Here is a 26,413-nt window from a genome sequence, read left to right as displayed (position 1 = left end):
AATAATAATATAATTATAATAATAGTAATAAATATTCAATAATGTAATCAAAATAAAAAACACTGAAATTTGTTCCACAATTGTCACTGTCATTACTTTCAGTGTTTGATGGCCAATTTCCCCAGAAATCACTATCGCTCAATTCTGCAAGTGATTCTAATTTATTATCGCTGTTTTCTAACTGGTCTAAAACTTCTTTTGATATAAAGGGAGTCTTTTTGGTTGCTATGGACAATCTCCATTTTCCAGGCAGAAAGAACTGTATATATAATACAAAACTGCATGCAGGGCACTGGATAAAGCACTACAGACAAAAGGGATATGAAATAATGTGATACAGTAATGTAATCTGTATGATTACAGTGTACTGTATGTATTGTGTATTTTTCACTTTTTAAATTTAAAATTTTGATGTCGTGCTCCATCCCCGTGCTTTGCAACAATCGCAGGGAACAGAGCCAGGCACAGTGATAGATTGAGCGGAGACACGGCTCGTACACACAGCGGGGAGACATCACAGGATCCTGGGGACAGGGTAAGTAACTTTGCCTGGATCTTGTGATACCGAGTGTGGCTGGGGGTTACCGCTTTTGGTGCTGAAAATCCACCCTCAGGAGTGCATTATGCTCAGAATGCAGGGATAAGGAGTGTGTTGCGCTCAGAATGCAGGAATCAGGAGTGCAATATGCTCAGAATGCAGGGATCAGGAGTGTGTTGCACTCAGAATGTAGGGATCAGGAGTGCTCATTTTAAAGGCGTATATGCAATTTGTATTGCCATAAAAAGTGTATGGGGACTTGGGTACTGCCCCAGAGATGTATCAATGCAAAAAAAAATATTTTTAAAAAGAATGTTTTTTCAGGAGCAGTGATTTCAATAATGCTTAAAGTGAAAACAATAAAAATGAAAGATTTCTTTAAAGTTTTTTTTCAGTTTTTTTTTTTGCACTATAAACAAAAAAAGAGCGACAATTAAAAAAAAAAAAACACATTATTTTTTACTTTTTGCTATAATAAATATCCCCCAAAAATATATAAAAATAATTTTTTCCTCATTTCAGGCCAATATGTATTCGTCTACATATTTTTGGTAAAAAAAAAATCACAATAAGCGTATATTGATTAGTTTGTGCAAAAGTTATAGCGTCTACAAAACCGGGGATAGTTTTATGACATTTTTATTATAATTTTTTTCTTTACTAGTAATGGCGGCAATCTGCGATTTTTATCAGGACTGTGACCTTATTCTGGACACATCGGACAATTTTAAAACATTTTTGGGACCATCAGCATTAATACAGCTATCAATGCTATAGAAAATGCATTGATTACTGTAAAAATGTCACCAGCAGTGAAGGGGTTAACACTAGGGGGCGATCAAGAGGTTAATGCGTTCCCTAGTTTGTGTTCTAATTGAAGGGGGAGGGGACTGTGCAGGGGAGATGACAGATTGCTGTTCATACTCTGTATGAACAGATGATCTGTCTGTTCTCCCCTCAGAGAACCAGAAATACCGGTTCTCCGTATGTCAGTGGCGATCATGGGAGCCTGTCACATTTCCGGGTCGGGTCAGCGGGTGGGGCTTCAGGTTCGGGATCGACTGCCCAACTGCCCGCTGACCTGACCTGGAAGTGATGGAAGTGACCGCTGAATGCTGTCCCTGCCATCCGGAAGCTCTGTACACCAACAGTGTGGCCGAAGGAACGACAGGATAACGGACACACGTCCATAATAACAGCATTGGACCTTCTCTTCACCTGGCAGTCGGAGCGGATGACACCATGTTACATGCCCATTCCCATTACACATTTGTGAGTGTATTTTAATATACCTTTAATTTACATTAAAATACTTTTCTACTGCACTTAGAGGGCGCTGTTCTTTTATCCTTTCTGAAAAAAACGCCCAACTGCTCCTAAATGTCCCTTTACCAGCAGCAGTGTACATGGGGCCTAAAAAATGTTGCATTTTTTTTACTCCTGTGTGCGAGAGGTCTAAATGAATATATTACAACACTGGCAATGAATAAGAATGTTACTTGTTTATACGCTAACACCATAGGTGTGCACAGCCTATTGCATTAGGGTGTGCACCCCAAAGCTCAAAAACACATGAACACCACCTGCTGTCACAGGGAGGAGGCTGTGATGGTGGAAGACAGTTGATTGGGAGCATATTACGGTACATCCTAAGTATAGGTGTAATGTGTTCCTGCAGTTGAACCTAGCCTTTAATATAATGGGGGCATTTACACTGGTCCCTTACACCACAACCACCCACCTGATGCCCCCCTGGAAAATGCTAGAGCACATGGGGTAATTTAGGCACACCCGGCACACCCTGTGCGTACGCCTATGGCTAACACACTTTTACTCTCCTATACTCAACATTGCTCAGGTCTTTACACACAGTTTTTTTACTCACTGACTTTGTCAATAAGTTCCTAAGCAAACATCAGTAAATTATTATTCCCATGTGCAACTGGCCTAATAGCTGCATTTTACCATGCAAGCTAGTGTGAACCAGCCCTAAAGAGTTGCTCCTTACTTTCCCAAAATGAATCCTGTATTACGGGAAATTCTAGGAAGCTAATATAAAGACAGACTGCCTGCATTTATGCTTTAAATTCCTTAGTTCTCATTTTGAATAATGGCGTACAATAAAATTCTGGTTACAACAGCAGACTTTCTTTTGTTGGAGCCTTTGTGAATCTGTTGCCTTGTTTAACTTAATTGTTTTTTTGCTTAGAGTTTCATTTTCTATCCTTCTTTTCGGAATTCAGTCCTTTTTTTGATCATTTTTAGAGCAGCCAGTATAATTAAATCAGATTTGTCTGAGTATATCTAGAGATGGGGTATAATCTGTATTCACTGCTATGATCTTAGCATTTACATGGTGTCTGGAATCTGACTGGCGGTGATGGACAACGCTACCATTCCCTTTGGGAACCTGTGTAGAATGGTATAAAATAGATAGTCATAGTTATGTGAAAGAGATGGAATCTGTATGCTGCATGACACTTTCTGAGGTTAACCACTTGCTTACCGGGCACTTAAACCCCCCTCCTATCCAGACCAATTTTCAGCTTTCAGCGCTGATGCAGTATGAATGACAATTGCGCGGTCATAAAACACTGTACCCAAATAACATTTTTATAATTTTTTTTATGTAAAAAGACAGAATTTAAAAAAAATACAAAATTAAAAAAAAAACATTTTTTTTTTTCTATTTTGTTATAACATTTTAAAATGGGTCATTTTTGTCCGTCATTGATGTACGCTGATGAGGCGGCACTGATGGGCACCGATATGTGACAGTGATGGGCACTGATGGGTGACAGTGATGGGCACTGATGGGTGGCAGTGATGGGCACTGATCGGTTACACTGATAGGCAACACTTCTAGGTGCACTGATTGGCACCACCAGTGGGCATTGATAGGTGGCACTTGTGGGCATTGATAGGTGGCATAAATGAGGCATAATTGCCTCTTCCTCTTCCTTTTCGGGACCGATGTCCCTTTAAGATGAGCCGGTGTTCTGCATTTTTTTCTCCTCCGCTGTCAGCGTGAGGAGAAAAAAAAACGATCACCGAGCTTTTGTTTTGATCATGTGATCAGCTGTCATTGGCTGACAGCTGATTACATGGCCCCTCTCTCGGATCGGTGATCACCCGAGTCTCAGTGACTCGGTGATCACAGCGGGGAGCGTGCAAAAGGGAAGCCGTCATATGACAGCCTTCCGGGAATTCAGATCCGCGCTGTGGCCGTCATTCGTCCATAGTGCAGATGTCACGTGGTTAAAGTGACACTAAAGGTTTTTTTTTTTTTTTAAATAACAAACATATCATACTTACCTCCACTGTGCAGCTCGATTTGCACAGAGTGGCCCTGAACCTGCTCTTCTGGGGTCCCTCTGTGGCTCTTGTGGCTCCTCCCTGCATTAGATAACCCCCTGGGAGAAGTACTATCCCGGTGGGGCTACCTTGTGGGCCCCGAATGCACGGCTCTGCCCCGCCCCCCGGCGCCCACGTCATTGGATTTGATTGACAGCAGCATGAGCCAATGGCTGCGCTGCTATCAATCTATCCATTCAACAGCCGAGAACCCCCTAGCAGAGAGATGGTGCGTCCCCTTGGGACAAGTTTGAGGGTTCAGGTAAGTAAAACGTAAGTAAAACGGACAGGTGTTTTTTCATCTTAATGCATAGGATGCATTAAAGTGAAAAAACCCAAACCTTTACAACCCCTTTAATCTCATTTAGAACACCAATAAAAATGAAAGTAGCATAAAGTGAACCTATGTTCAGAATACATGAACTGGTTATGTACAGAAAACATTCAATAATTATGTACCCACACATCAAAGCTTTGGGCAAAAAATATGCCATACTCCAAATTAACATCATGTAGTATTAAATATCAAATACAAAAACTTTTCTTTGTTTAAAATGATTTAAAAGCTTAATTTTACATTATTAAAGTGGAGTTCCACCCTAAAGTGGAACGTCCGCTAATCGAAACCCTCCCCCCCTCCGGTGTCACAGTTGGCACCTTTCAAGGGGGAGGGGGGTGCAGATAATTGTCTAAGACAGGTATTTGCACCCACTTCCGGGCACAGACTCCCATAGGAGTCTATGCTTCTTCCTGTCCCGCCTCGCTGTCTGCTGGGACACACACGGGTCCCAGAGACAGCGCGGACCATTCCCATTGCGCTGCGTGACTCGCGCATGCGCAGTAGGGAACCGGGAAGTGAAGACGCAATGCTTCACTTCCTGATTCTCTCACCAAGAAGGGTGGCGGCAGCAGCAGAGACCCGAGCGATCGATCAGTCTCGGCTGCCGACATCGCTGGACCCTGGGACTGGTGAGTGTCCATATATTAAAAGTCAGCAGCTGTAGTATTCATAGCTGCTGGCTTTTAATATATATATTTTTTCCAGTGGACTCCCTCTTTAAAGTAATAAACACAGTATACTTACCTGCTTTGTGCAATAGTATTGAACAGTGAAGCCCCAAACCTCCTCTTCTCAAGTCCCCCTCCGGTGCTCTGGGCTCATCTTCTGGGAAGCCTCTTCGGATGGTGGCACAAGTGCAGGCTCACTCCTGAGCCGGGCTGTGTGTCTACTGACACACACACAGCACGGTTCGGCCCAGCCCACTGCTCTCTGTTCACAGGATTTGAAAAAGCCAATGGCTCCCACTGCTGCCTCTGTGAGCAGAGAGCGAAGAGAGAGCCACTGCAGACAGGCACAGCGCTGGATCAAGATCAAGCTAAGGAAAGCATTAAGGTAAAACATGTCCAGCCTTTGGAACCACTTTAATGTAAAGGGAATCCATAAATTGAAGGAGGAAAAATTTACTTCTTCAGTAGATAGTGGACATTCGCATCTCCCAGCAGTATATGTCTTTATAAACAGTATCTTTGCCAGCAGTATACTGCACTGTTGCACCCAAGCAATATACACTATTCCTTTAAGATGTATACATTTTGTATACATCACCTAAGCGTTTCTAATTTTCAAGAAATCGTTTTTTATTACTGTGTTTTCTTAGTATTATTAAACCCACAACAGTAAAATCAGTCTGTATATGCAGTAAATCATGCTTGTTATACTCACTGTAAAACCTAAGGGGTTAATCCTCTGTATTGTGTAAAAAAAACTTTTGATCCTGTCTTCTCTGATCCTCCCCTTCTTTTACTGTCCCCAATCCATCTGCTGATGGCACAGTTCCCTAGGAGGCACTCTGCACATGCTCAGTTTGGTGTGTATTGCTAGAGGGTGCATGTGATCAGCACAGGGCCAACCAGTACTGACCAGATAACGGGTTAGGGGTTTAGGGGTTATACAACCTTATAGAGCAGTCAGAGGAGAATGAAAACTCCTCCTACAAGCTTTAACCAGTGCTTGGCCAGACACATAGATGTCACAAGACTGCTATATACTGCGAATGAGAAAAGGTATTTAGCAATTAGCAGTTTATATTTACTAAAATAATTGCATTTCCATGTTCTGTGTACTGTGGGAGACCAGATATAGTGAATGCAGGGTCCTGGGTTTTGTAAACGTTAAGCTTTCTGCTGCATTTAAAAATCTGAGCTTTCTGGACCCATGCTAGATCCATGGGTGTCTGACTGAAGAAGAGCTTCCAATTAAGCCTACCTGAAAAACTATTTATTTTTTATTTTTCCCTTAGGATTTATCTTCGGTCTTGTTTATACCTGTTGTTAGTCTTTCAATGCTTTTCACTGTGATAGACAGCTATAGATGGGGGCAAGTGGCATCTTTTTTGTATCTTTTTTGTGCTGCCACCTGAAAAGCTAACAGGCTTACCACCTATGGGGCCTCACGCTACAGGTCATGTGATCATAATTCCTATATCACTGCTGGGAAGCAGTTTAACCGCTTCCCGACCACCTCACGCCAATATACATCGGCAGAAGGGCACTTCGCGGGAAGCTCCGCGAGTTCGGTCGCGGGTCCCGTGGACTCCATCGCTGTGGGGATACCCTCGTGGAGAGGAAAAACGGGGAGATGCCGTTGTAAACGGCATCTCCCCATTCTGCCTAGCAACAAGTGACACTGATCTCTGCGCCCAATGATTGGAGCAGAGATCAGTGATCTGTAAAACATAGCCACTCACCCCACAGTTAGCAACAAGACCCTAGGATACACTTAACCCCTACACTGCCACCTAGTAGTTAACCCCTTCACTGCCAGTGTCATTTACACGGGAATCAGTGCATTTGTATAGCACTGATTGCTGTATAAATGACAATGGTCCCTAAAATGTGTCACAAATGTCCGATATGTCCGCCATAATGTCGCAGTCACGATAAAAATCGCTGATCACCGCCATTTAAAAAAAATATATATATATATTAATAAAAATACCACATATCCCTATTTTGTAAACGCTATAACTTTTGCGCAAATCAATCAATAATCGCTTATTGCTATTTTTTTACCAAAAATATGTAGAAGAATACGTATCGGCCTAAACTGAGGAAAAAAAATGTTTTTTTATATATTTTTGGGGGATATTTATTATAGCAAAATGTAAAAAATAATGTGTTTTTTTTTTCAAAATTGTCGCACTTTTATTGTTTATAGCGCAAAAAATAAAAACTGCAGGGGTGATCAAATACCACCAAAAGAAAAGAAAAATCTATTTGTGGGAAAAAAAGGACGTCAATTTTGTTTGGGTACACCGTCACCCGACCATGCAATTGTCAGTTAAAGCGACGCAGTGCCGAATTGCAAAAAGTGTTCTGGTCAGGAAGGGGGCAAATTCTTCCGGGGCCGAAGTGGTTAACCACTGGAAGGTTTTACCCCCTTCATGATGGGGCATTTTTTACTATTCAGTGCTATTTTAACTGTCAGTTGCGTCATGCAAAACTCTACACAAATTAATTTATATCATTTTTTTTCAAACAAATAGAGCTTTCTTTGTATTTCATCACCAATGGGTTTTTTTTTATTACATAAAGGAAAAAAGACAGAAAATGTTGAAAACAAAAACAATATTTTCTACTTTCTGTTATAAAACCTATCCAATATAATAATCAAAAAATCGAATTTCTTCATAATAATAAGTATATATTAATTGTTTTGTGTAAAAGGTATAGCATCAACAAACTACTGTATATCCACTTCATGCAAAACGATGTACCCCTATGTCGGTATTTTGATGCTAAATACCAGGGTGATAGCAGCAGCTAGCTGCCATAACCCCGGTATTTTTGGGAACACCATGCGTTTCTCTTTACGATAAAAGTGGTCTCTGCGGTGAATTCGATGCAAGATCATTATCATTTATCAGCATTTTTTCGGCGGCGGGAGAGGTGAGAATTTCATTTTTTTTTCAAGTGACGTTAGATTTTTTTTTATTGCATTTTAGTGTAAATATGAGATTTGAGGTCTTTTTGACCCCAGATCTCATATTTAAGAGGTCCTGTCATGCTTTTTTTCTATTACAAGAGATGCTTACATCCCTTGTAAAAGGAATAAAAGTGACCCCATTTTTTTTTTGTTAAAGACAGTGCCAAAATAAAAAATAAAAAGTTAAATAAATAAGAAAAAAAAAAATACATTTAAAGCACCCTGCCCCGACGAGCTCACGCACAGAAGTGAGTAGCGCCCACATATGAGAACGGTGTTTAAACCACACATGTGAGGTTTTCGTTAGAATGAGAGCAATAATTCTAGCCCTAGACCTTCTCTGTAGCTAAAACCTAGTAACCTGTTTAAACATCGCCTATGGAGATTTTTAAGGGTAAAGTCTGTCACCATTCCACAAATTTGAAGCATGACATGTTGGGTATCAATTTACTTGGCGTAACATTATCAGATAGATTATATAGATTATAACACTATCTTTCACAATATAAAAAAAAAATTGTGCTAACTTTACTGTTTTATATTCAAAAAAGTATATTTTTTCCCAAAAAAAGTGCGCTTGTAAGACCGCTACGGAAATACAGCTTGACAGAAAGTATTGCAACGGCCGCCATTTTATTCTCTAGGGTGTTAGAAAAAAATATATATAATGTTTGGGGGTTCCAAGTAATTTTGTAAGAAAAAAAATCAGATTTTAACTTGTAAACAACAAGTTACAAAAAGGGGCTCAGTTCTTAAGTGGATATACTGGAATTTACGCAGCTATAGATGCTGTACTGTAACGGCGGTGATCAGCGACTCATAGTGAGAATGTGATAGGGAGGCCAGCAATCTGGAGCTAATAGACACTATCTAGGAGGGTCACTAACTTGCTAGTAAAACTAATACAGTGATCAGTGATAACACTGTACACTGACACTGTACTAATGAGACTGACTGGGAAAGCGGTTAACATCTAGTGGCAATCAAGGGGTTAACCGTGTGCCCAACAATGTGTAATGTTGCTGCTTTTACTTTCTGATCAGGCTGTTTTTTTCTCCCTGCTTTTCAGATAGAAGAAACAGCCAGATTGCTGTTCCTATGCATGCAGAATTCTGTGTGTTTGTAAACACAGAGTTCTGTGTGTGATTGGACACAAAATTGGCCAAAATTGGCCAAAATTACTGGCTGAAATCTGCTGTCGAACTCATGCTGTGTCCAATCCAATGTCCAAACCAAGAACATAGGTGGCGACATACAGGTACAGTGTCTGGCCTGCCTGTGCCACCCATCTGCAGTAAATCTACAGTGGGTGAGTGCCAAGTAGTGCAAAGTGACATCAAATGATATTCTTATTCTTCAAAAAAATCCATACACATCTATGACACAATCCTAATATAGATTACAATTGATTGCAGTGCTGTGCCATAAATAATTAGTTCTCGAAAACATCAAATCATAATCAATAAACCACACAATCATAGAATGACAATTTATTAACTAAATAAAGGTCATATCAATATAACATATAACCTCCAATCTCTCACATGTTCTCATACAATATAATTGTGCAAGAATGTAAATAAAATCAATAATTCAAAATTCACACAATCCATTTATAATCCCAAAGTGTTCAAATGTGAAATATTGAAATGCAGTCTATACTTTGGGATTATAAATGGATTCTGTGAATTTTGGATTATTGATTTTAATTACAATCTTGCACAGTCATATTGCATGAGAACACAAGAGAGATTGGAGGTTATATGTTAAATTGATATGACCTTTATTTTGTTTTTACTTTTGTGTAAATTAATTAGTTGGCCCTTTATGATTTTTTGGTTTATTGATTATGAATTTTGATGTTTGGAGCACTAAGCATTTATGGCATAGTGCATCAATCAATTCTAATCTATTTTAGGATTGTGTTATCGGGCTTTAGGATTTTTTTATTTGCAGCAGCAGTGGAATTGGGTTTCTATTTTGTAGTTGCACATTTTACTTTGCGGATCGCACTGTCACTTTATCCTAAGTGCTGTGTCGGGGGGGAGATCCAATGCTACTAATTAGTGGCCCTGTAATTTTTTTTTTTTTTTTAGGAAATTATTTCCAACTGTGTTTTCTGCCTTATTGTAAAGTCCTCTGTGAGCTCCTGAATTTCTCCTTCCCTCCTCTATTCCATTCATTTGGAACTCACTGCACGTTAAATGCGGTCATGTGCACCGCTCTTTGCACAATAAAAATTCCATTGTCCATAACCCCTAGTCCATCATATTGGGAGCAAGTAAGGGACGGTGGCCACGTTCCTACATGTGGGACCATGAAGAATGAATGTAGCCACCCTCTAAGACCCCTTTTACACTGGGACCGCCTGTCCATTCGCGGTAAAGCGCCGACCGTTTTAGTGGCACTTTAGCGCTGTTTAAACTGCGCTTTTTGGCCACTAGCGGGGTGCTTTTAACCCCAAAAAAGGGTTTAAAATTCCCATATTGCTGCACTTCCAAAGTGCTTTCCAGATGCTTCGGAAGCACTGCCCATTCATTGCAATGGGCAGGAGCATATACAGCGCTCCCAACCCGCCCTAAAGATGCTGCTTGCAGGACTTTTTCTAACGTCCCGCAAACTCACCGCCTGGGTGTGAAAGCAGCCATTGCAATGAATGGGAGGCAGTTTTCATGCACCTTACAGGCGCTATTTCTAGTGTTAAAACGCCTGAAAACTGCCTCAGTATAAAAGGGGTCTAATATAAAAAAAATTAAACCAGAGTTTAGTGTAACTTTAAACATGATTGATTTAAAAGAAAGAAAACATTTTTGGGTTTTATGGTGGGTTTTTTATTTTTTTTATAAATAAACTATTCGTAATATAAAATGTCATCATTTATTGGTACAAAGTTAACCACTTAAGGACTAGCCTTGTTTTGGAATTTAGGTGTTTACATGTTTAAAACAGTTTTTTTTGCTAGAAAATTACTTAGAACCCCCAAACATTATATATTGTTTTTTTCTAACACCCTAGAGAACAACATGGCGATCATTGCAATACTTATTTTCACACCGTATTTGCTCAGCGGTCTTACAAGCATACTTTTTTTTTAAAAAAATTCACAATTTTACCCTCAAAAATCTCCATAGCCGAAGTTTAAAAATTCTACAGGTTGCATTTTTTATGTTACAGAGAAGTTCTAGGGCTAGAATTATTGCTCTCGCTCTATCGATCGCGGCAATACCTCACATGTGTGGTTTTACCACCGTTTTCATATGCGGGCGCTACTCACGTATGCGTTCGCTTCTGTGCGCGAGCTCATCGGGATTGGGTGCTTTAAAAAAAAAAAAAATTACTTATTTTACTTTATTTTATTTATTTTTTCACTGTTTAAAAAAAAAAAAAAAAAAAAAAAGTAATGTAAACATCCCTTGTAATAGAAAAAAGCATGACAGGTCCTCTTAAATATGAGATCTGGTGTCAAAAAGTCCTCAGATCTCATATTTGGACTAGAATGCAAAAAAAAAAATTATTAAAATAAAATAAATTTGTCATTTGAAAAAATGACAACAAAAAAATGTTCCTTTAAGAGGTATCGGCGGAAGTGACGTTTGACATCGCTTCCACCCTCCTTTGGTATGGAGACGGGAGGGGGCCATCTTAGCCTCACTCGTCTCCATACCCAGGACATGAAAGGACCCGTTCGCCTCTGCTGCTACTGACAGCTCCGGTAAGTGGTGGAGGGCACGGGAGAGCGGCGGGAGGGGGATGGGACCTCTCCCGCTGCTGATAACGGTGATCTTGCAGTGAATCAGCCGCAGAGACCACCATGATCGTAAAGAGGACCGGCTCCTGAAAAGATGGATATCTCGGTTGTGGCAGCAGCTGCTGCTGTTACCAAGATATCCCTCTTCAAAATGCCGATGTATATATACAAGAGCTGGCTGTCAAGTGGTTAAAATCAATCAGGTTAAAAATCAATACACATATGTTACTTTGCATTGGTGCGTTCACATAGACCAGAGATGCAATTAGCGGACCTCCAGCTGTTGCAGAACTACAATTCCCATGAGGCATAGCAAGACTCTTAGCCCTTGTACACACGGTCGGACATTCCGATGGACAATGTCCGATAGGACCGTGTTGTCGGATGATCCAACAGTGTGTGGGCTCCATCAGACTGTTTCTGTCGGAGTATACGACGGACCAAGTTTTTCAGCTAGGCTATAAAATTTTCCGACAACATGATCCGATCGGACTTTGTCCGATCATGTGTAGAGAATTCCGATCGGACAAAGTGCCACGCATGCTCAGATCAAATTCCTAGACCAAAGCTATTGGCTACTAGCCTGAACGTAGTCCCATCCTAACGAAATAACGTCATCACGTTAAGTACGATCGGATTTTCTGCCAACTTTGTCCGACTGTGTGTATGCAACAGTTTCGGACAAAATCCGTTGGACAAAATTTGACGGATTTGGTTGTCGGAATGTCCGACTGTGTGTACAAGGGCTTAGAGCCACAAGCATGACAGCCAGAGGCAGAGGCATGATGGGACTTGTAGTTTAGAAACAGCTGGAGGTTCGCTAATTGCATATCCCTGACATAGACGGTAACATCGCTGTACATGTTTCAAACATGTTTTGCTCCCTAGGGGAATTTGAAGACCACTGTTGATATGGAAACTATACCGAAAAACAATAAAGGTCAATCAATAAAACAGTAATCAAACATTAATCAAACACAATTACATACAGATATTCAATTATTCACTCTGTCAAACCATTGCATGTAACCATTAATGGGCAATGGCTGATTTAAATTAAACAGCTCTGAACATCCACAGTAGTGCAAAAGCAGCAAATTATTAGGTGGAGGCCAGACTGCCATTTATTAGAAAGAGTGGCAACTTTAACCAGAAGTTAACCTGAGGGCAGAAGACACCCCACCACCCCATTTACTCAGACCATACAAAATGAATGTACACATATAACGAAATAAATCTACTGATGCTTTTTTTCACACTATTCTTTTATACAAGCTTTTAAAAACAAATATTAACACATCAGATCAAAAATGTATTGTAATGCCCCATACACACGGTTGGATTTTCTGACGGAAAATGTGCGATCGAATGATCATGTTGACGGAAAATCCAACCGTGTGTGGGCTCCATCTGACTTTTTCCATCTGATTTTCCGACGCACAAAGTTTGAGAGCAGGATCTAAAATTTTCAGTAAATTCCATAAATTCCGATCGTGTGTAGACAATTCTGACGGACAAAGTGCCACGCATGCTCAGAATAAACTAAACTAAAAGAGACGAAAGCTATTGGCTACTGGCCCGTTTATAGCCCCGACGTACGTGTTTGATGTCACCTCGTTCAGAACGATCGGATTTCCCGAAAACTTTGTGTGACCGTGTGTATGCAACACAAGTTTCGGCCAAAATCCATCGGAAAAAATCTGATGGATTTTGTGGTCCGAATGTCCGACCGCCTGTATGGGGCATAATAAAACGCTTTTGGTAATCAATCAGTACTCTATTATTTAGAGGTTTATACAATTGCCAATCTCCTAAGAAGGAAAACATTTGCTTTAAAAATGGGGCATTTGGGGTGTATGAGCTATATTTGCTGGAGCTGCTGGAAGTTGTGCTTTATCAGACTAGCTTCCTTCATGTTTATTGACTTTATGCTTTTTTTCAACTTTTGTCACAAAAGACCTTTGCACTAGCACTATATACTGCACCAATAGCTTAAAGCATGAAAATATGCAAATCAGCCAAAGCAGGTTATGAGAGACCAAACAAAGCCAGCTTGGTTTTTCAAAAGGTTACCGCATGGCAGTAGTTGAAATTCTGGCAAACCTGTTGGTAGTTAGGAGTCGACATTTAATTACATCTGGGATCATTAGCCACATGCCTATCAATGCTGAGCCAAAATTTACAGCAGTGAAATTGAAACAAAATGTGTGTTAAATCACTGTAACTTATTGGGAGCTGTGAGGCTCATGGATAATACTGGCTGTTGGCACCACCAAGTCTTCCTGCCGATGGAAGTATTAGGGATAAATCTAGCCCGGCTTTTCGCTGAGCTCTGCCTTTGGAATGTGAATGTAAAATATCCCTGGCTGGCTCTGTGTGTGCTTCTATCTATTATCACAAGTGGACATTTTCTGTTTCTGTTCTTACAACTTTTATTTCTGCGTGTCAGTATATGAAATTACAGCATGCATTACTAAGCTATGAATTTTTTACAGCAGGCAATAATTGTATTTTAACGTACGCTAGAGATTTCCAGAAATGTAAAACAAAATGAAACATCGATAGGAGAAATCGTAATTATGAGGAAAGTCTTAGGCTTTGTGTCAAGTGATGTGAAAGGCAAGATACTTATATTTTCATATGTCTTCAAATACAGAAATAATAAACATATAGGGAACAGATTTTTGAACCATCCTGAAGCACAGTGATAATCTCTGCACATTACTTATAATTTCCTAGCTTTTACCTCCCCCTTCTATGATTAGCTCTTTGCCTCTTAAACCACCTTCATCCACTGTAAGAGGTCGTTCTGTTTCATTAAACGTCCCCCCTCCACTGTCTGTGACCAGCTTATTCCTGCGACTGGGACAACCAGGAATAGTCCAAGCGGGTTTGTCCTGTACTTTTATTTAGGAAGGCAGCAGATAAATACAGTTTTAATGCAAAAAGGGTTTGTACAGCAAACAAACAAGACAGCTACTTGTCTACTGTCAATGGGTTCCCCAAATCAAATAGGCAGGACATTTATCTTTTTAGTGTTCTTTCGGCAGTCAACCCTTTCAACCAGCAGCAGGCTCCCACGGCAGAGATAGCAAGAGAGAAAGCCCCAAGCCTCAGTCAGCTCACATATACAGTATAAGAGCCTCTGCACAGCTCAGACAAATAGTGAGGTCTGGTTACCAGATAATATGTGGACTTTGGACAGACAGGAAACATACTCCCAGACATGGCAGCTTTGGAATATATTTAGATACTCTGACAAGGGACAAAGCCTCAGCGGGACTGACTAACAACTTGTCCAATTGACTCAACCGATCCCGTTCCTATCTTGGATGCTGACTTTGAATGCGTCCGAGAGGGGCGACTCTGCCTAGAGGGGTTGAACACACGATTATAGGCTCAAAGACACATCACCTACCAATCCCCATTACCTCCTACACCCCCACCCCACACTCTTCTCTTATCTTCCTGCTCTTAGGGGATTTGCCCTGTCTTTTCAACCCCTACGGGGCCTTTCCTTTATCTGATTTCTTACTATACATACAAAATATTAGGGAAATCCTAGAAGGGAGACTGAATCCACTGGACTAATGGAACTCAACACTTCCATTTTCCGGCCAAAGAAAATCACGTCTAACATTCCGAATGGGCGGGAATATCATCTGTATAGATGTATCTTTGAATGTAACATTGTTAAAGCGTTATTTTTGTTAATGAGGTCCTTGTGGACTGGTCTTTCTGTCTTAAATAAAAAATAAAAAAAATGTGGACTTTGGAATGGAGGCTTTTCCCACCCAAGTCTCCAGTCTGTAAGACCCAGAACAGGACTTGTAAAATTACAAGAAAACGAGAATGTATAGGTGAAAAGCCTAGGTGACAACATAGATATATATATATATATATATATATATATATATATATATATATATATATATATCAACCACAATTCTGCCACCCAGTCCAGACTGAATATACAGTATACTTCTAGGAGCCCTCTACAAAAAAGAGTGCTAATTCCTAAAAACAATAACCCATAATAGCCAAATAAAATCAATGTTGTACTTGTTGGACTTAAACAGAATACTGATTGGGTGGTAAATGTATAATTCAGAAGGTCAGGAATATTTCAAACCTAGAAGGGCAGTTTCAAACATGTATTTTACTGAATGGCCCTTAAGCACAGTAAGTTTTGTGGGTTTTACATTTTAGAAACTGTTTTCCAGCTCATTTTATTGTTTATCTCTTTTGGCAGTTGCTTTTTCGGGTCTGGGATTCACCTCCTTCTACCTGGCAGGAAAGCTGCATTGTTTTACAGACGTGGGGCAAGGAAAGAGCTGGCGTCTCTGTGCTGCCATTTTGCCTTTATATTGTGCTATGATGATTGCCCTCTCACGGATGTGCGACTACAAACACCATTGGCAAGGTAAGAAGTCTTGCATAAGGAGCACTAAAGGGGCTAAAGCTTGCAGTCTATATTCTTCTTGACCTAAGGATTAAAATACCTATTGTGAATATAAGAAAGAGAACACCCCTATGACCACATCCGTATTGGGGGATTGTAACAAAAAAAAAAGGAATAAACAGGGCAAATGGCAGTCAGGGCTGGACTGGGAATAAAAACCAGCCCTGGAAAAAATTTCACATCAGCCCCATAGCATTATTATACCAGCCCAACATCATTATGTCATTTTCTTATTCATAAAAGGGAAAACCATACATTTTAGTGGCTCTGATTTTACCCTATAGTCTCCTCTCCACAGTCCACACACATCTGAATTCTACCATGACTCTCCCTAGGAGACTGCAGACAAGAGATGGTCAGAGATTGCGGATATGATAGAAGAGATGGTCAGAGGCTGCGGGCCTGGTACAAGAGATCAATGCAGCCTCATCAGTGCCCATCAAATGAAGCCTCACTGTGCCCATCAAATGCGGCGTCACTGTGCCTGTCCATGCAGCCTCACTGTGCCCATCAATGCAGCCTACCTGACTGTGCCCATCCATGCAGCCTCACTATGCCTGTCCATGCAGTCTCACTGTGCCTGTAAATGCAGGTTTACTGTGCTTATCCATGCAGCTATACTGTGCCCATCCATGCAGCTTTACTCTGCCTGTCCATGCAGCCTCACTGTGCCCCTCCATGCAGCTTTACTGTGCCCCTCCATGCAGCCTTATTGTGCCCATCCATGCAGCCTCACTGTGCCCATCCATGCAACTTTACTGTGCCTGTCCATGCAGCCTCACTGTGCTCATCAATAAGCCTTGCTGTGCCCATCAATGCAGTCTCACTGTGCCCTTCAATGTAGCCTCACTGTGCCCATCAATGCAGTGTCACTGTGTCCATCAAAGCTGTCTCACTGTGCCCATCCATGCAGCCTGACTGTGCCCATCAATAAGCCTCACTGCCCATCAATGCGGCCTCACTGTGCCCATCAATAAGCCTCACTGTGCCCATCAATAAGGCTCACTGTGCCCATCAATAAGGCTCACTGTGCCCATCAATAAGTTTCACTGCCCATCAATAAGGCTCACTGTGCCCATCAATAAGGCTCACTGTGCCCATCAATAAGCCTCACTGCCCATCAATAAGCCTCACTGTGCCCATCAATAAGCCTCACTGTGCCCGTCCATACAGCCTCACCAGGAAATAGAAGCAGTGGTCTTTCTAGCACATGAGCTGGTCTAGGAGGAGGCGTCACAGTGTGGCTGAAGTACATTTCAGACTCAGTGGGGAGACCACTGTGCGTGACATGTAAATAAGAGGGGGAGGAGGGAGGGGAGCACTGCAGCCACAGCTCAAAGAACCCCCAGGGCAGGCAGCCTACCGGGAAATGTCCCGGTATCCCGGTAGGCCAGTACAGCCCTGATAACAGCCCTAGGTCAGACTTTAGAGGCACTTTGGAGGCAAAATATGTACAAATATATTTATTGATAATAATTAATTATGCAAACAAAGCAAAAAAAAGAGTAGAGAATTAAAAACATATACAGTGGTGTGAAAAAGTGTTTGCCCCCTTCCTTATTTCCTGTTCCTTTGCATGTTTGTCACACTTAAGTGTTTCGGAACATCAAACCAATTTAAACAATAGTCAAGGACAACACAAGTAAACACAAAATGCAATTTGTAAATGAAGGTGTTTATTATTAAAGGTGAAAAAAAAATCCAAACCATCATGGCCCTGTGTGAAAAAGTGATTGCCCCCTAAGCCTAATAACTGGTTGGGCCACCCTTAGCAGCAACAACTGCAACCAAGCGTTTGCGATAACGTGCAATGAGGCTTTTACAGCGTCCTGGAGGAATTTTGGCCCACTCATCTTTGCAGAATTGTCCTAATTCAGTTACATTAGAGGGTTTTCGAGCATGAACGGCCTTTTTAAGGTCATACCACAACATCTCAATAGGATTCAGGTCAGGACTTTGGCTAGGCCACTCCAAAGTCTTCATTTTGTTTTTCTTCAGCCATTCGGTGGTGGACTTGCTGGTGTGTTTAGGATCATTGTCCTGCTGCAGAACCCAAGTTCGTTTCAGCTTGAGTACACGAACAGATGGTCGGACATTCTCCTTCAGGATCTCTTGGTAGACAGCAGAATTCATAGTTCCTTTTATCACGGCAAGTCTTCCAGGTCCTGAAGCAGCAAAACAGCCCCAGACCATCACACTACCACCACCATATTTTACTGTTGGTATAATGTTCTTTTTATGAAATGCAGTGTTCCTTCTACGCCAGATATACTTGGACACACACCTTCCAAAGAGTTCCACTTTTGTCTCATCGGTCCACAGAATGTTGTCCCAAAAGTCTTGGGGATCATCAAGATGTGTTGTGGAGAAATTGAGACGAGCTTTGATGTTCTTTTTGCTCAGCAGTGGTTTTCTCCTTGGAACTCTGCCATGCAGGCCCTTTTTGCCCAGTCTTTTCCTGATGGTGGAGGCATGAACGCTGACCTTAACTGAGGCAAGTGAGGCCTGCAGTTCCTTGGACGTTGTTGTGGGGTCTTTTGTGACCTCTTGGATGAGTCGTCGCTGCGCTCTTGGGGTAATTTTGGGCGACCTCCTGGGAAGGTTCACCACTGTTCCATATCTTCGCCATTTGTGGATAATGGCTCTCACTGTGGTTCGCTGGATTCCCAAAGCTTTGGAAATGGCTTTATAACCCTTTCCAGACTGATAGATCTCAATTACTTTCTTTCTCAATTGTTCCTTAATTTCTTTGGGTCTCGGCATGATGTGTAGCTTTTAAGGATCTTCTGGTGGACCTTATTGTGTCAAGCAGCTCCTATTTAAGTGATGCCTTGATTGTGAACAGGTGTGGCAATAATCAGGCCTGGGTGTGGCTAGAGAAATTGAACTCAGGTGTGGACAACCACAGTTATAGTATGTTTTAACAAGGGGGGCAATCACTTTTTCACACAGGGCCATGATGGTTTGGATTTTTTTTCACCTTTAATAATAAACACCTTCATTTACAAATTGCATTTTGTGTTTACTTGTGTTGTCCTTGACTATTGTTTAAATTGGTTTGATGTTCCGAAACACTTAAGTGTGACAAACATGCAAAGGAACAGGAAATGAGGAAGGGGGCAAACACTTTTTCACACCACTGTATAACACACTAAACATAAGTACATACAGAGAGAATGTGTGCACCGTATGGACAACAGTGAGCCCCTGTGTGTCAACGCGTTTCGCTGTTTTGCATCATTAAGACACACTCGGGGGTTGTTGGAAGAAACAGGTCTTACTATCTAAGATAAAAAAACATAGGTAAGACCATATATAATAACATATATATAAAAACAGGAATCATTGTCATATCCAAGTGACATGCATAACACACATATAGCTACCTTGTCAAAATCCGCAGAAGATAATCTCCCCGCTGGTCATCAAACATCACCATATATTGGTAAAGGGTTATAATATTCAGATATTTGTAAGCTGGAATGATTTACATAATTATGCACATTACCATCACAGCAAAATATATTCCATATTTAGATAAAAAGTGGAAGCAATGTGTATATCCTCACTAACTCCAAATATCACTCCAAACATATATATTGCAGTAATATTATTCAAGAATAGATAGGGAGAGAAACATAAAAACAGTGGGAAACAATCTGACCCGCAGTTGGCGAATATCAGTGAACTTTAGCCCCTCAGAGCAGCCTAAAAAAAAACAACCTATTACCCTGACATAGCCAAATAGCTGTAACACTGCCTATATCTCCTTATAACAGCTGTTAGAGCTTACCATGGTTAGTACTACATCCGGTATGCCCCCCAGAAAACCATCCAAGACACTGGAATATGGCAGAGGGAGCTATTTATAGCCTCCTGTGTCAGATATTGACATAGCAGATGTCTCTGCACGTGGCTCGGGTCACAAGCCATCCGGTGGCGCCGCCGAGTGATGTCATACGTTTGTACCTCGGCCAACATGCCTCTCGTCTGACATCAGTGGGCTTCGGACAGCAGAGTTATTAGAACAGCTGTACCAGAGATGGTGAGATCGCTCAATGGGTGCAGTAAACAGAGGGGAGGATCCAATGTCCTGCTCCATCCTATCAGAGCACAATAGCAGAGGAGGAAGGGAGGGGTGGGGGAAGCGAAGCAGACCCACTGATCAAAGCACAGCCCCATCATAAGGCCCCTTTCACACCGGGGTGGCTTTCAGGTGCTACATCGCTAAAAATAGCGCCTGTGTAGCGCCTGAAAAAAACGGAGGGCTTTCACACTGGAGCGGTGTGCTAGCAGGACGGTGAAAAAAGTCCTGCTAGCCGCATCTTTGGAGCGGTGAAGGAGTGGTGTATTCACCGCTCCTAAACCGCTCCTACCCATTGAAATCAATGGGGCAGCGCGGCTATACCGGCGGCAAAGCGCCGCAAAAAATAGCGGCGCTTTACCGCCGACGCTGCTCCCACCCCAGTGTGAAAGGGGCCTTAATAAATACAAAAGGAAAGAACATTAACAAGGCTAACCACAGGGAAACTTATATAGGGCCAAAAAATTGCATTGGAAATGAAAAATAAAATAAAAATGATAAATATATGCCAACAAAAGACTCAGTAGATACCCATATATTCCACTAATTAGAAAAGTATCAAAGGGGTATGGAGGTTTCAAATCGAGTTCTGCTAGTTAACAGCCATCGTCCCAATCTAGGTATAATACACAAACTTTTTCCCCTTCAATTGGGTGGGACTTTTTAGGCATACTTAGTGACACACATAATTATATGAAAATATAAAATTACTTTTATTCAACATATAAAAAAAATTCTCAAAGACATTTACAAAATATCATGTATAAAAAATAGCTATATATAGCTAATATAGTATTGGCTGCATACACAGCATTACACAAAAAAGCCTCTACATTCAAGAAGATGTCCACTTTACAAAAGATATGCATATAATGAATCCTACGCATTACAGAGTTTTTATACTCCTTCCTCAGGGATAATTTTAACATGCAATATTGTTGTAGTTGTAGTAATCTAAATATGAGGAGAAACATATTTTAAGCAATGGCACACAAGAAAAAAAATTGGCTTATTCAGCAAAGTGTATCACACATGTCAACCGGACATGACAAATGATTCAGAAGAGAGGATTTTGCTCAATGCCATCGATACTTCATAGTGAATGAATACATACTATTGTTGTCCAAACACGTGTTAAAACATATTCAATAATTTGTACGCTAGATATTAACTATACTGTTGACATTCTTATTTCATAAATAATAATAACATTATTATAGATCAATAAATTATTGCGGACCCAACTAACTCAAACAAAAATAAGAAGGGTTACAAGCAGGAATAGACAGGAACCTGAAACATGTATATCTATGCATCAAGATGTGCCAATACACGTAGCTAGAATGATGTACATATGGTCCCCATTTAGTATTTACAGAAATGATCTGAAACGCAAAACGTCATTTAACCTGGGAATCATGTAGCATGTAAGTCATATTCCCATTTGGTTTCTTTTTGTAGAACTTTTTGGTCAAAGTTGCCCCCATGTGGGTATTTATAGGCCCTATCGAGGGTGGCAAATTTGAACACATGGGAGTCATATCTGTGTTTGAAGGCCACATGGTGGCCTATAGCGGTGTTCAGGAGACCACATGTAGCATAGTACATGTGGTCTTTCATTCTTTTTGGAAAACCTATGTGTTTTATCTTAGATAGTGAGACCTGTTTCTGCCAACAACCCCTGAGTGTGCCCTGATGAAGTAAAACAGCGAAACGCGTTCACGCACAGGGCTCACTGTTGTCCATATGGCACACACATTCTCTGTGCACCATGTACTTATGTTTAGCGTGTGATATATGTTTTTAATTCTCTACTTTTTTTGCACTGTTTGCATAATGAATTGTTATCAATAAATATATTTTTATCTATTTTGCATCCAAAGTGCCTCAAGTCTGACCTAGGGCTGTCATTTGTCCTGCTTCTTTCCTGTTTTTGGATTAAAATACCCAGTCTCAATTATACAGAAAAATCTTGACTAAAGAGAAGCCATATTTTCCAAGAGGTGTGTTAAGAAAAAGCCTTGCTGCCCAAAAAGATCATTACAGCATGATTACAGTTTGATGTTGAACATATACTGTAGGCAAAGACCGCATCTTCTGGAACAATGTGCTGAAAACTGAATAATCAAAGATAAAGTTGCTTAGTCAGATTAACTGTACAGATGTTTGCTGCAAACTAAATAAAGTATTTTAATGCCACGTACACACGATCGGAATTTCGGCCAGCAAAAGATCGACGAGAGCTTTTCATCGGAAAATACGACCGGGTGTATGCTCCACCAGAATATAGCTGGCCGAATTTCCGCCAGCAAAAATTTGAGAGCATGTTCTCAATGTGTATGCAATTCCTACACGCAAAAACTCAGGCATGCTCAGATTCAACTACGAGATGGAAGCTATTGGCTACTGGGTATTTAACTTCCTTTTTTCTAGTCCCGTCGTAAGTGTTGTACCTCACTGCGTTCTTGACGGTTGGAATTTGGTGTGACCGTGTGCATGCAAGACAGCTTGAGAGGAATCCTGTCTTTTTTTCTGACCAAAATTCCGATTGTGTGTACGCGGCATTAGAAGAACCTTATAAGAACTGTAAAGCATGGTAGCGGAAATTATATGCTTTGAGATTGCTCTGCTTCTTCGGGGCCTGGGCAATCATTGAGTGATCTCTACATTCTGCATTATATGAAATGTGTACTTGATGAGAACGTGAGGCCATCTGTCCAAAAGTTGGAGCAAGAAAATGGGATTTTTATATACAGCTTACCTGTAAAATCCTTTTCTTGAGAGTACATCACGGGACACAGGAGCTTCATTACATAGTGGGTTATATAGGCACCTCTGGTGATTGGACACTGGTTGACCCTAATTAAGGAGAATTCCTCCCCTATATAACCCCTCCCATTTGGGAGGCACCTCAGTTTTGTAGCAAAGCAATAAGAAACCACGTAAAACCCAAGAGGGGCGGGAGCCCTGTGTCCCGTGATGTACTCTCAAGAAAAGGATTTTACAGGTAAGCTGTATATAAAAATCCCATTTTCTTGATCATACATCACGGTAGACACAGGAGCTTCATTACATAGTGGGATGTCCCATAGCAATGCTCAGATTGAGGGGAGGGAGACACAGATCATAAATATAGACCGCCAGGGACCTGAGGACCTAAACTGCAGCCTGCAGTACACTGCGCCCGAAGGCAATATCCTCTTGCCCTCTGACATCCACCTGATAGAATCTGGTGAATGTGTGGACTGATGACCAAGTCGCAGCTTTACAGATCTGAGCCAGGGAGGCCTGGTAATGCACTGCCCAAGAAGCACTAACAGCCCTAGTAGAGTGCGCTTTCACCTGAAAAGGAGGAATCTTCCCCTTTAAGCCATAGGCCTGAGAAATAACTTGTCTGATCCACCTTGAGAGAGTGGACTTTGACGCTGCCTGGCCCTTTCTAGGGCCTTCCGGCAGAATAAATAAACAATCAGTCTTCCTTATCTGAGAAGTTGCTTGAAGATGAACACTGATTGCTCTAACCACATCCAAAGTGTGTAAAGACTCTTCCTCTGTGGACTGAGGGTCCGGAAAAAAGGATGGTAGGATTACATCCTGATTCAAATGGAAACCCGAAACCACCTTAGGTAGAAAGGACCTGTTGGGACGCATGACCACCCGGTCCTTATGGATAATTAAATACGGCTCTTTACTGGAAAGAGCTGCCAACTCTGATACTCTTCTAGCCGTAGATATGGCTACTAAGAAGACCAGCTTTTTAGTCAGGAGAGCTAAAGAAGCCAGATGCAAAGGTTCAAATGGTTGCCCCTGTAAGGCCGAGAGAACCAAATTCAGATCCCATGGGCATACCGGAGGTTTAACTGGCGGTTTTGTCCGCATAGCCCCCTGGATAAAAGCCCGTACCAGGGAATGTGATGCAAGTGGTTTTTGAAAAAATACCGACAGGGCCGAAATCTGCACTTTGATAGTGCTTATGGCCAAATTCATTTCTAGGCCTGACTGGAGAAAGGCCAAGATTCTGTTAATGACATACCTTCTAGGATGCCATTTCCTGAGTTCACACCAGGAAACATATGTCCTCCAGATTTTGTAATAAATAAGCCTGGAGGCCGGCTTTCTGGCATTGACCAGAGTAGAAAGGACTGACCCCGAAAGGCCACGGTCTCTCAGAATGTGGGTCTCAGCAGCCAAACCGTCAAATTCAGACTGCGTAAAGCAGGATGGTAGATTGGACCCTGTGAGAGCAGATCTGGCCGGAGAGGGAGGGTCCATGGCCTGCCTACTGCCAACTTCATGATTTCTGCATACCATGGTCGCCTGGGCCAAGCCGAGGCCACCAAAAGGACCGACTTCGTCTCCCTCTTGACCCTTCCCAGGAACCGCGATAGCAGCGGGCTCGGGGGGAAGGCATAGATCAGATTGTACTGATCCCAGGGAACCGTCAGAGCATCTGACCCCTGAGCAAGTGCATCTCTTGTCCTTGACACAAACTTGTCCAGTTTCCTGTTGAACCTGGACGCAAACAGATCTACGTCTGGGGTACCCCACTTGTGACATATGTTCTGAAACACATCGGGGTGCAGAGCCCATTCTCCTGGGCACAACTGCTGGCGGCTGAGAAAATCCGCCTGCCAATTCTCCACTCCTGGGATGAAGACTGCAGAAAGATACGGAACATGCTTTTCTGCCCAGACAAGTATGCGATTCACCTCCTTTTGGGCCACCAGACTTCTGGTACCGCCCTGGTGATTGATGTAAGCCACTGCGGTGGCATTGTCGGACTGAACCCGAACCGGGAAACCTCGCAGTCTGTAAGACCACTCTATGAGTGCCATGTAAACTGCCCGAATCTCCAAGATATTTATGGGCAGTAGACTTTCGATCGCAGACCATTTCCCCTGCGAGCACGTTCCCTCCAATACAGCTCCCCAGCCTGTCAGGCTGGCATCTGTTGTGATAATCTTCCATGAGAGTGGAAGAAAAGTTTTGCCCTTCAGCAAATTCTTGGTTTGTAACCACCAGACAAGACTTTTGCGTCTCCCGGGGGATAGACACATAGGAAGATCCAGAGCTTGGGGCTTCCTGTTCCAAGCCGCAAGGATGCATCCTTGCAAAGGCCTTGAGTGGAACTGGGCGAATGGGACGGCCTCGAAAGAGGCGACCATCTTCCCTAATAGTCTCATGCACAACCGAATGGAGGAAGATCTTCTGCCCAGAATCAGGCGCACCAGATCTCCAATGGCCAAGGCCTTTAGCCTTGGAAGAAACACCCTGCCTTGAGCGGTGTCGATAATCATACCTAGGTATTCCAACCTGGTAGTCGGTTGTAGGGACGACTTTTCTAGGTTTATAATCCAACCTAGGCGTTCTAGATGTTCTAGCGTTTTGGTGACGCTGCGACTTAGGAACGCTGCAGTTTTCTCCATGAGAAGCAAGTCGTCTAGATAAGCCATGACGGCTATGCCCTGAGCTCTTAAGATTGCTAAGAGAGGGTCCAGAATCTTTGTGAAGACTCGAGGGGCTGTAGCAAGCCCGAACGGCAAGGCCACAAATTGAAAATGGCGCCGCTCTACCGCGAACCTTAGAAATTTTTGGTGTGCGGGAAAAATTGGCACATGGAGATATGCATCCTTGATATCTATTGATGCCATGAATTCTCCCCCTTGCAGGGAGGAGACCACAGTGCGGATTGACTGCATTCGGAAGGTCTGGATGTGTAAGAACCGGTTTAGGTCCCTCAGATCCAGGATAGGTCTGACACTTCCATTTGGTTTTGGAACGGTGAAGAGATTTGAGTAAAACCCCGAACCCTGATCTTTCGGGCTCACTTCTACTATCACACCCTGGGATAGTAACTGATCTAAGGCCAGAAATAGCGGTTTTTGCTTTATTGGATCCCTGGGGATCCTTGACCTTAGGAAACGAGAAGGTGGAATCTCCTGAAACTCTAGCCTGTAGCCCAGAGATACCGAAGAGATCACCCACTTGTCCTGGATCTCTTCCCGCCAGGCGCCTGCAAACTGCAGGAGCCTTCCCCCCACTCTGCCGAGCGGGGGCGCCCCTTCACAAGGAAGTTTTTGGGGTCTGCTTGGCAGGCTTTCGCCCCCAAGTCTTTTTCTGTCCCTGGGCTCGGCTTTGAGCCTTTCTAGCAGAGGAGGACTGAGAAGGCCGTCGCCACTGTTTAGAGCTTGATGCTTCGGGAGAGAGAGCACGCCTGAATGAAGGACGCTTGCTCTTCTTGA

The 26,413-nt window shown here is 42.1% G+C and overlaps 1 protein-coding gene across 2 annotated transcripts in view; it reads left to right on the top strand.

The window, feature by feature from the left end:
• Window positions 1–26,413, top strand: part of PLPP4 (phospholipid phosphatase 4) — a 275,253-nt gene that overhangs the window by 244,120 nt on the left and 4,720 nt on the right. For both annotated transcript variants that reach the window (XM_077455386.1, XM_077455387.1), the window contains exon 6: window positions 15,878–16,048. In XM_077455386.1, the coding sequence (XP_077311512.1) occupies window positions 15,878–16,048 (171 nt within the window). The remainder of the gene's footprint in view (window positions 1–15,877; window positions 16,049–26,413) is intronic.

The sequence above is a fragment of the Lithobates pipiens genome, unplaced genomic scaffold, assembly GCF_037356315.1.
Source record: "Lithobates pipiens isolate NorthernLeopardFrog02 unplaced genomic scaffold, aLitPip1_a1.2 Scaffold_25, whole genome shotgun sequence".
Taxonomy (NCBI): Eukaryota; Metazoa; Chordata; class Amphibia; order Anura; family Ranidae; genus Lithobates; species Lithobates pipiens.
Note: the sequence above shows the minus strand (reverse complement) of the source record. Positions and strands in the feature narration are given on the sequence as shown.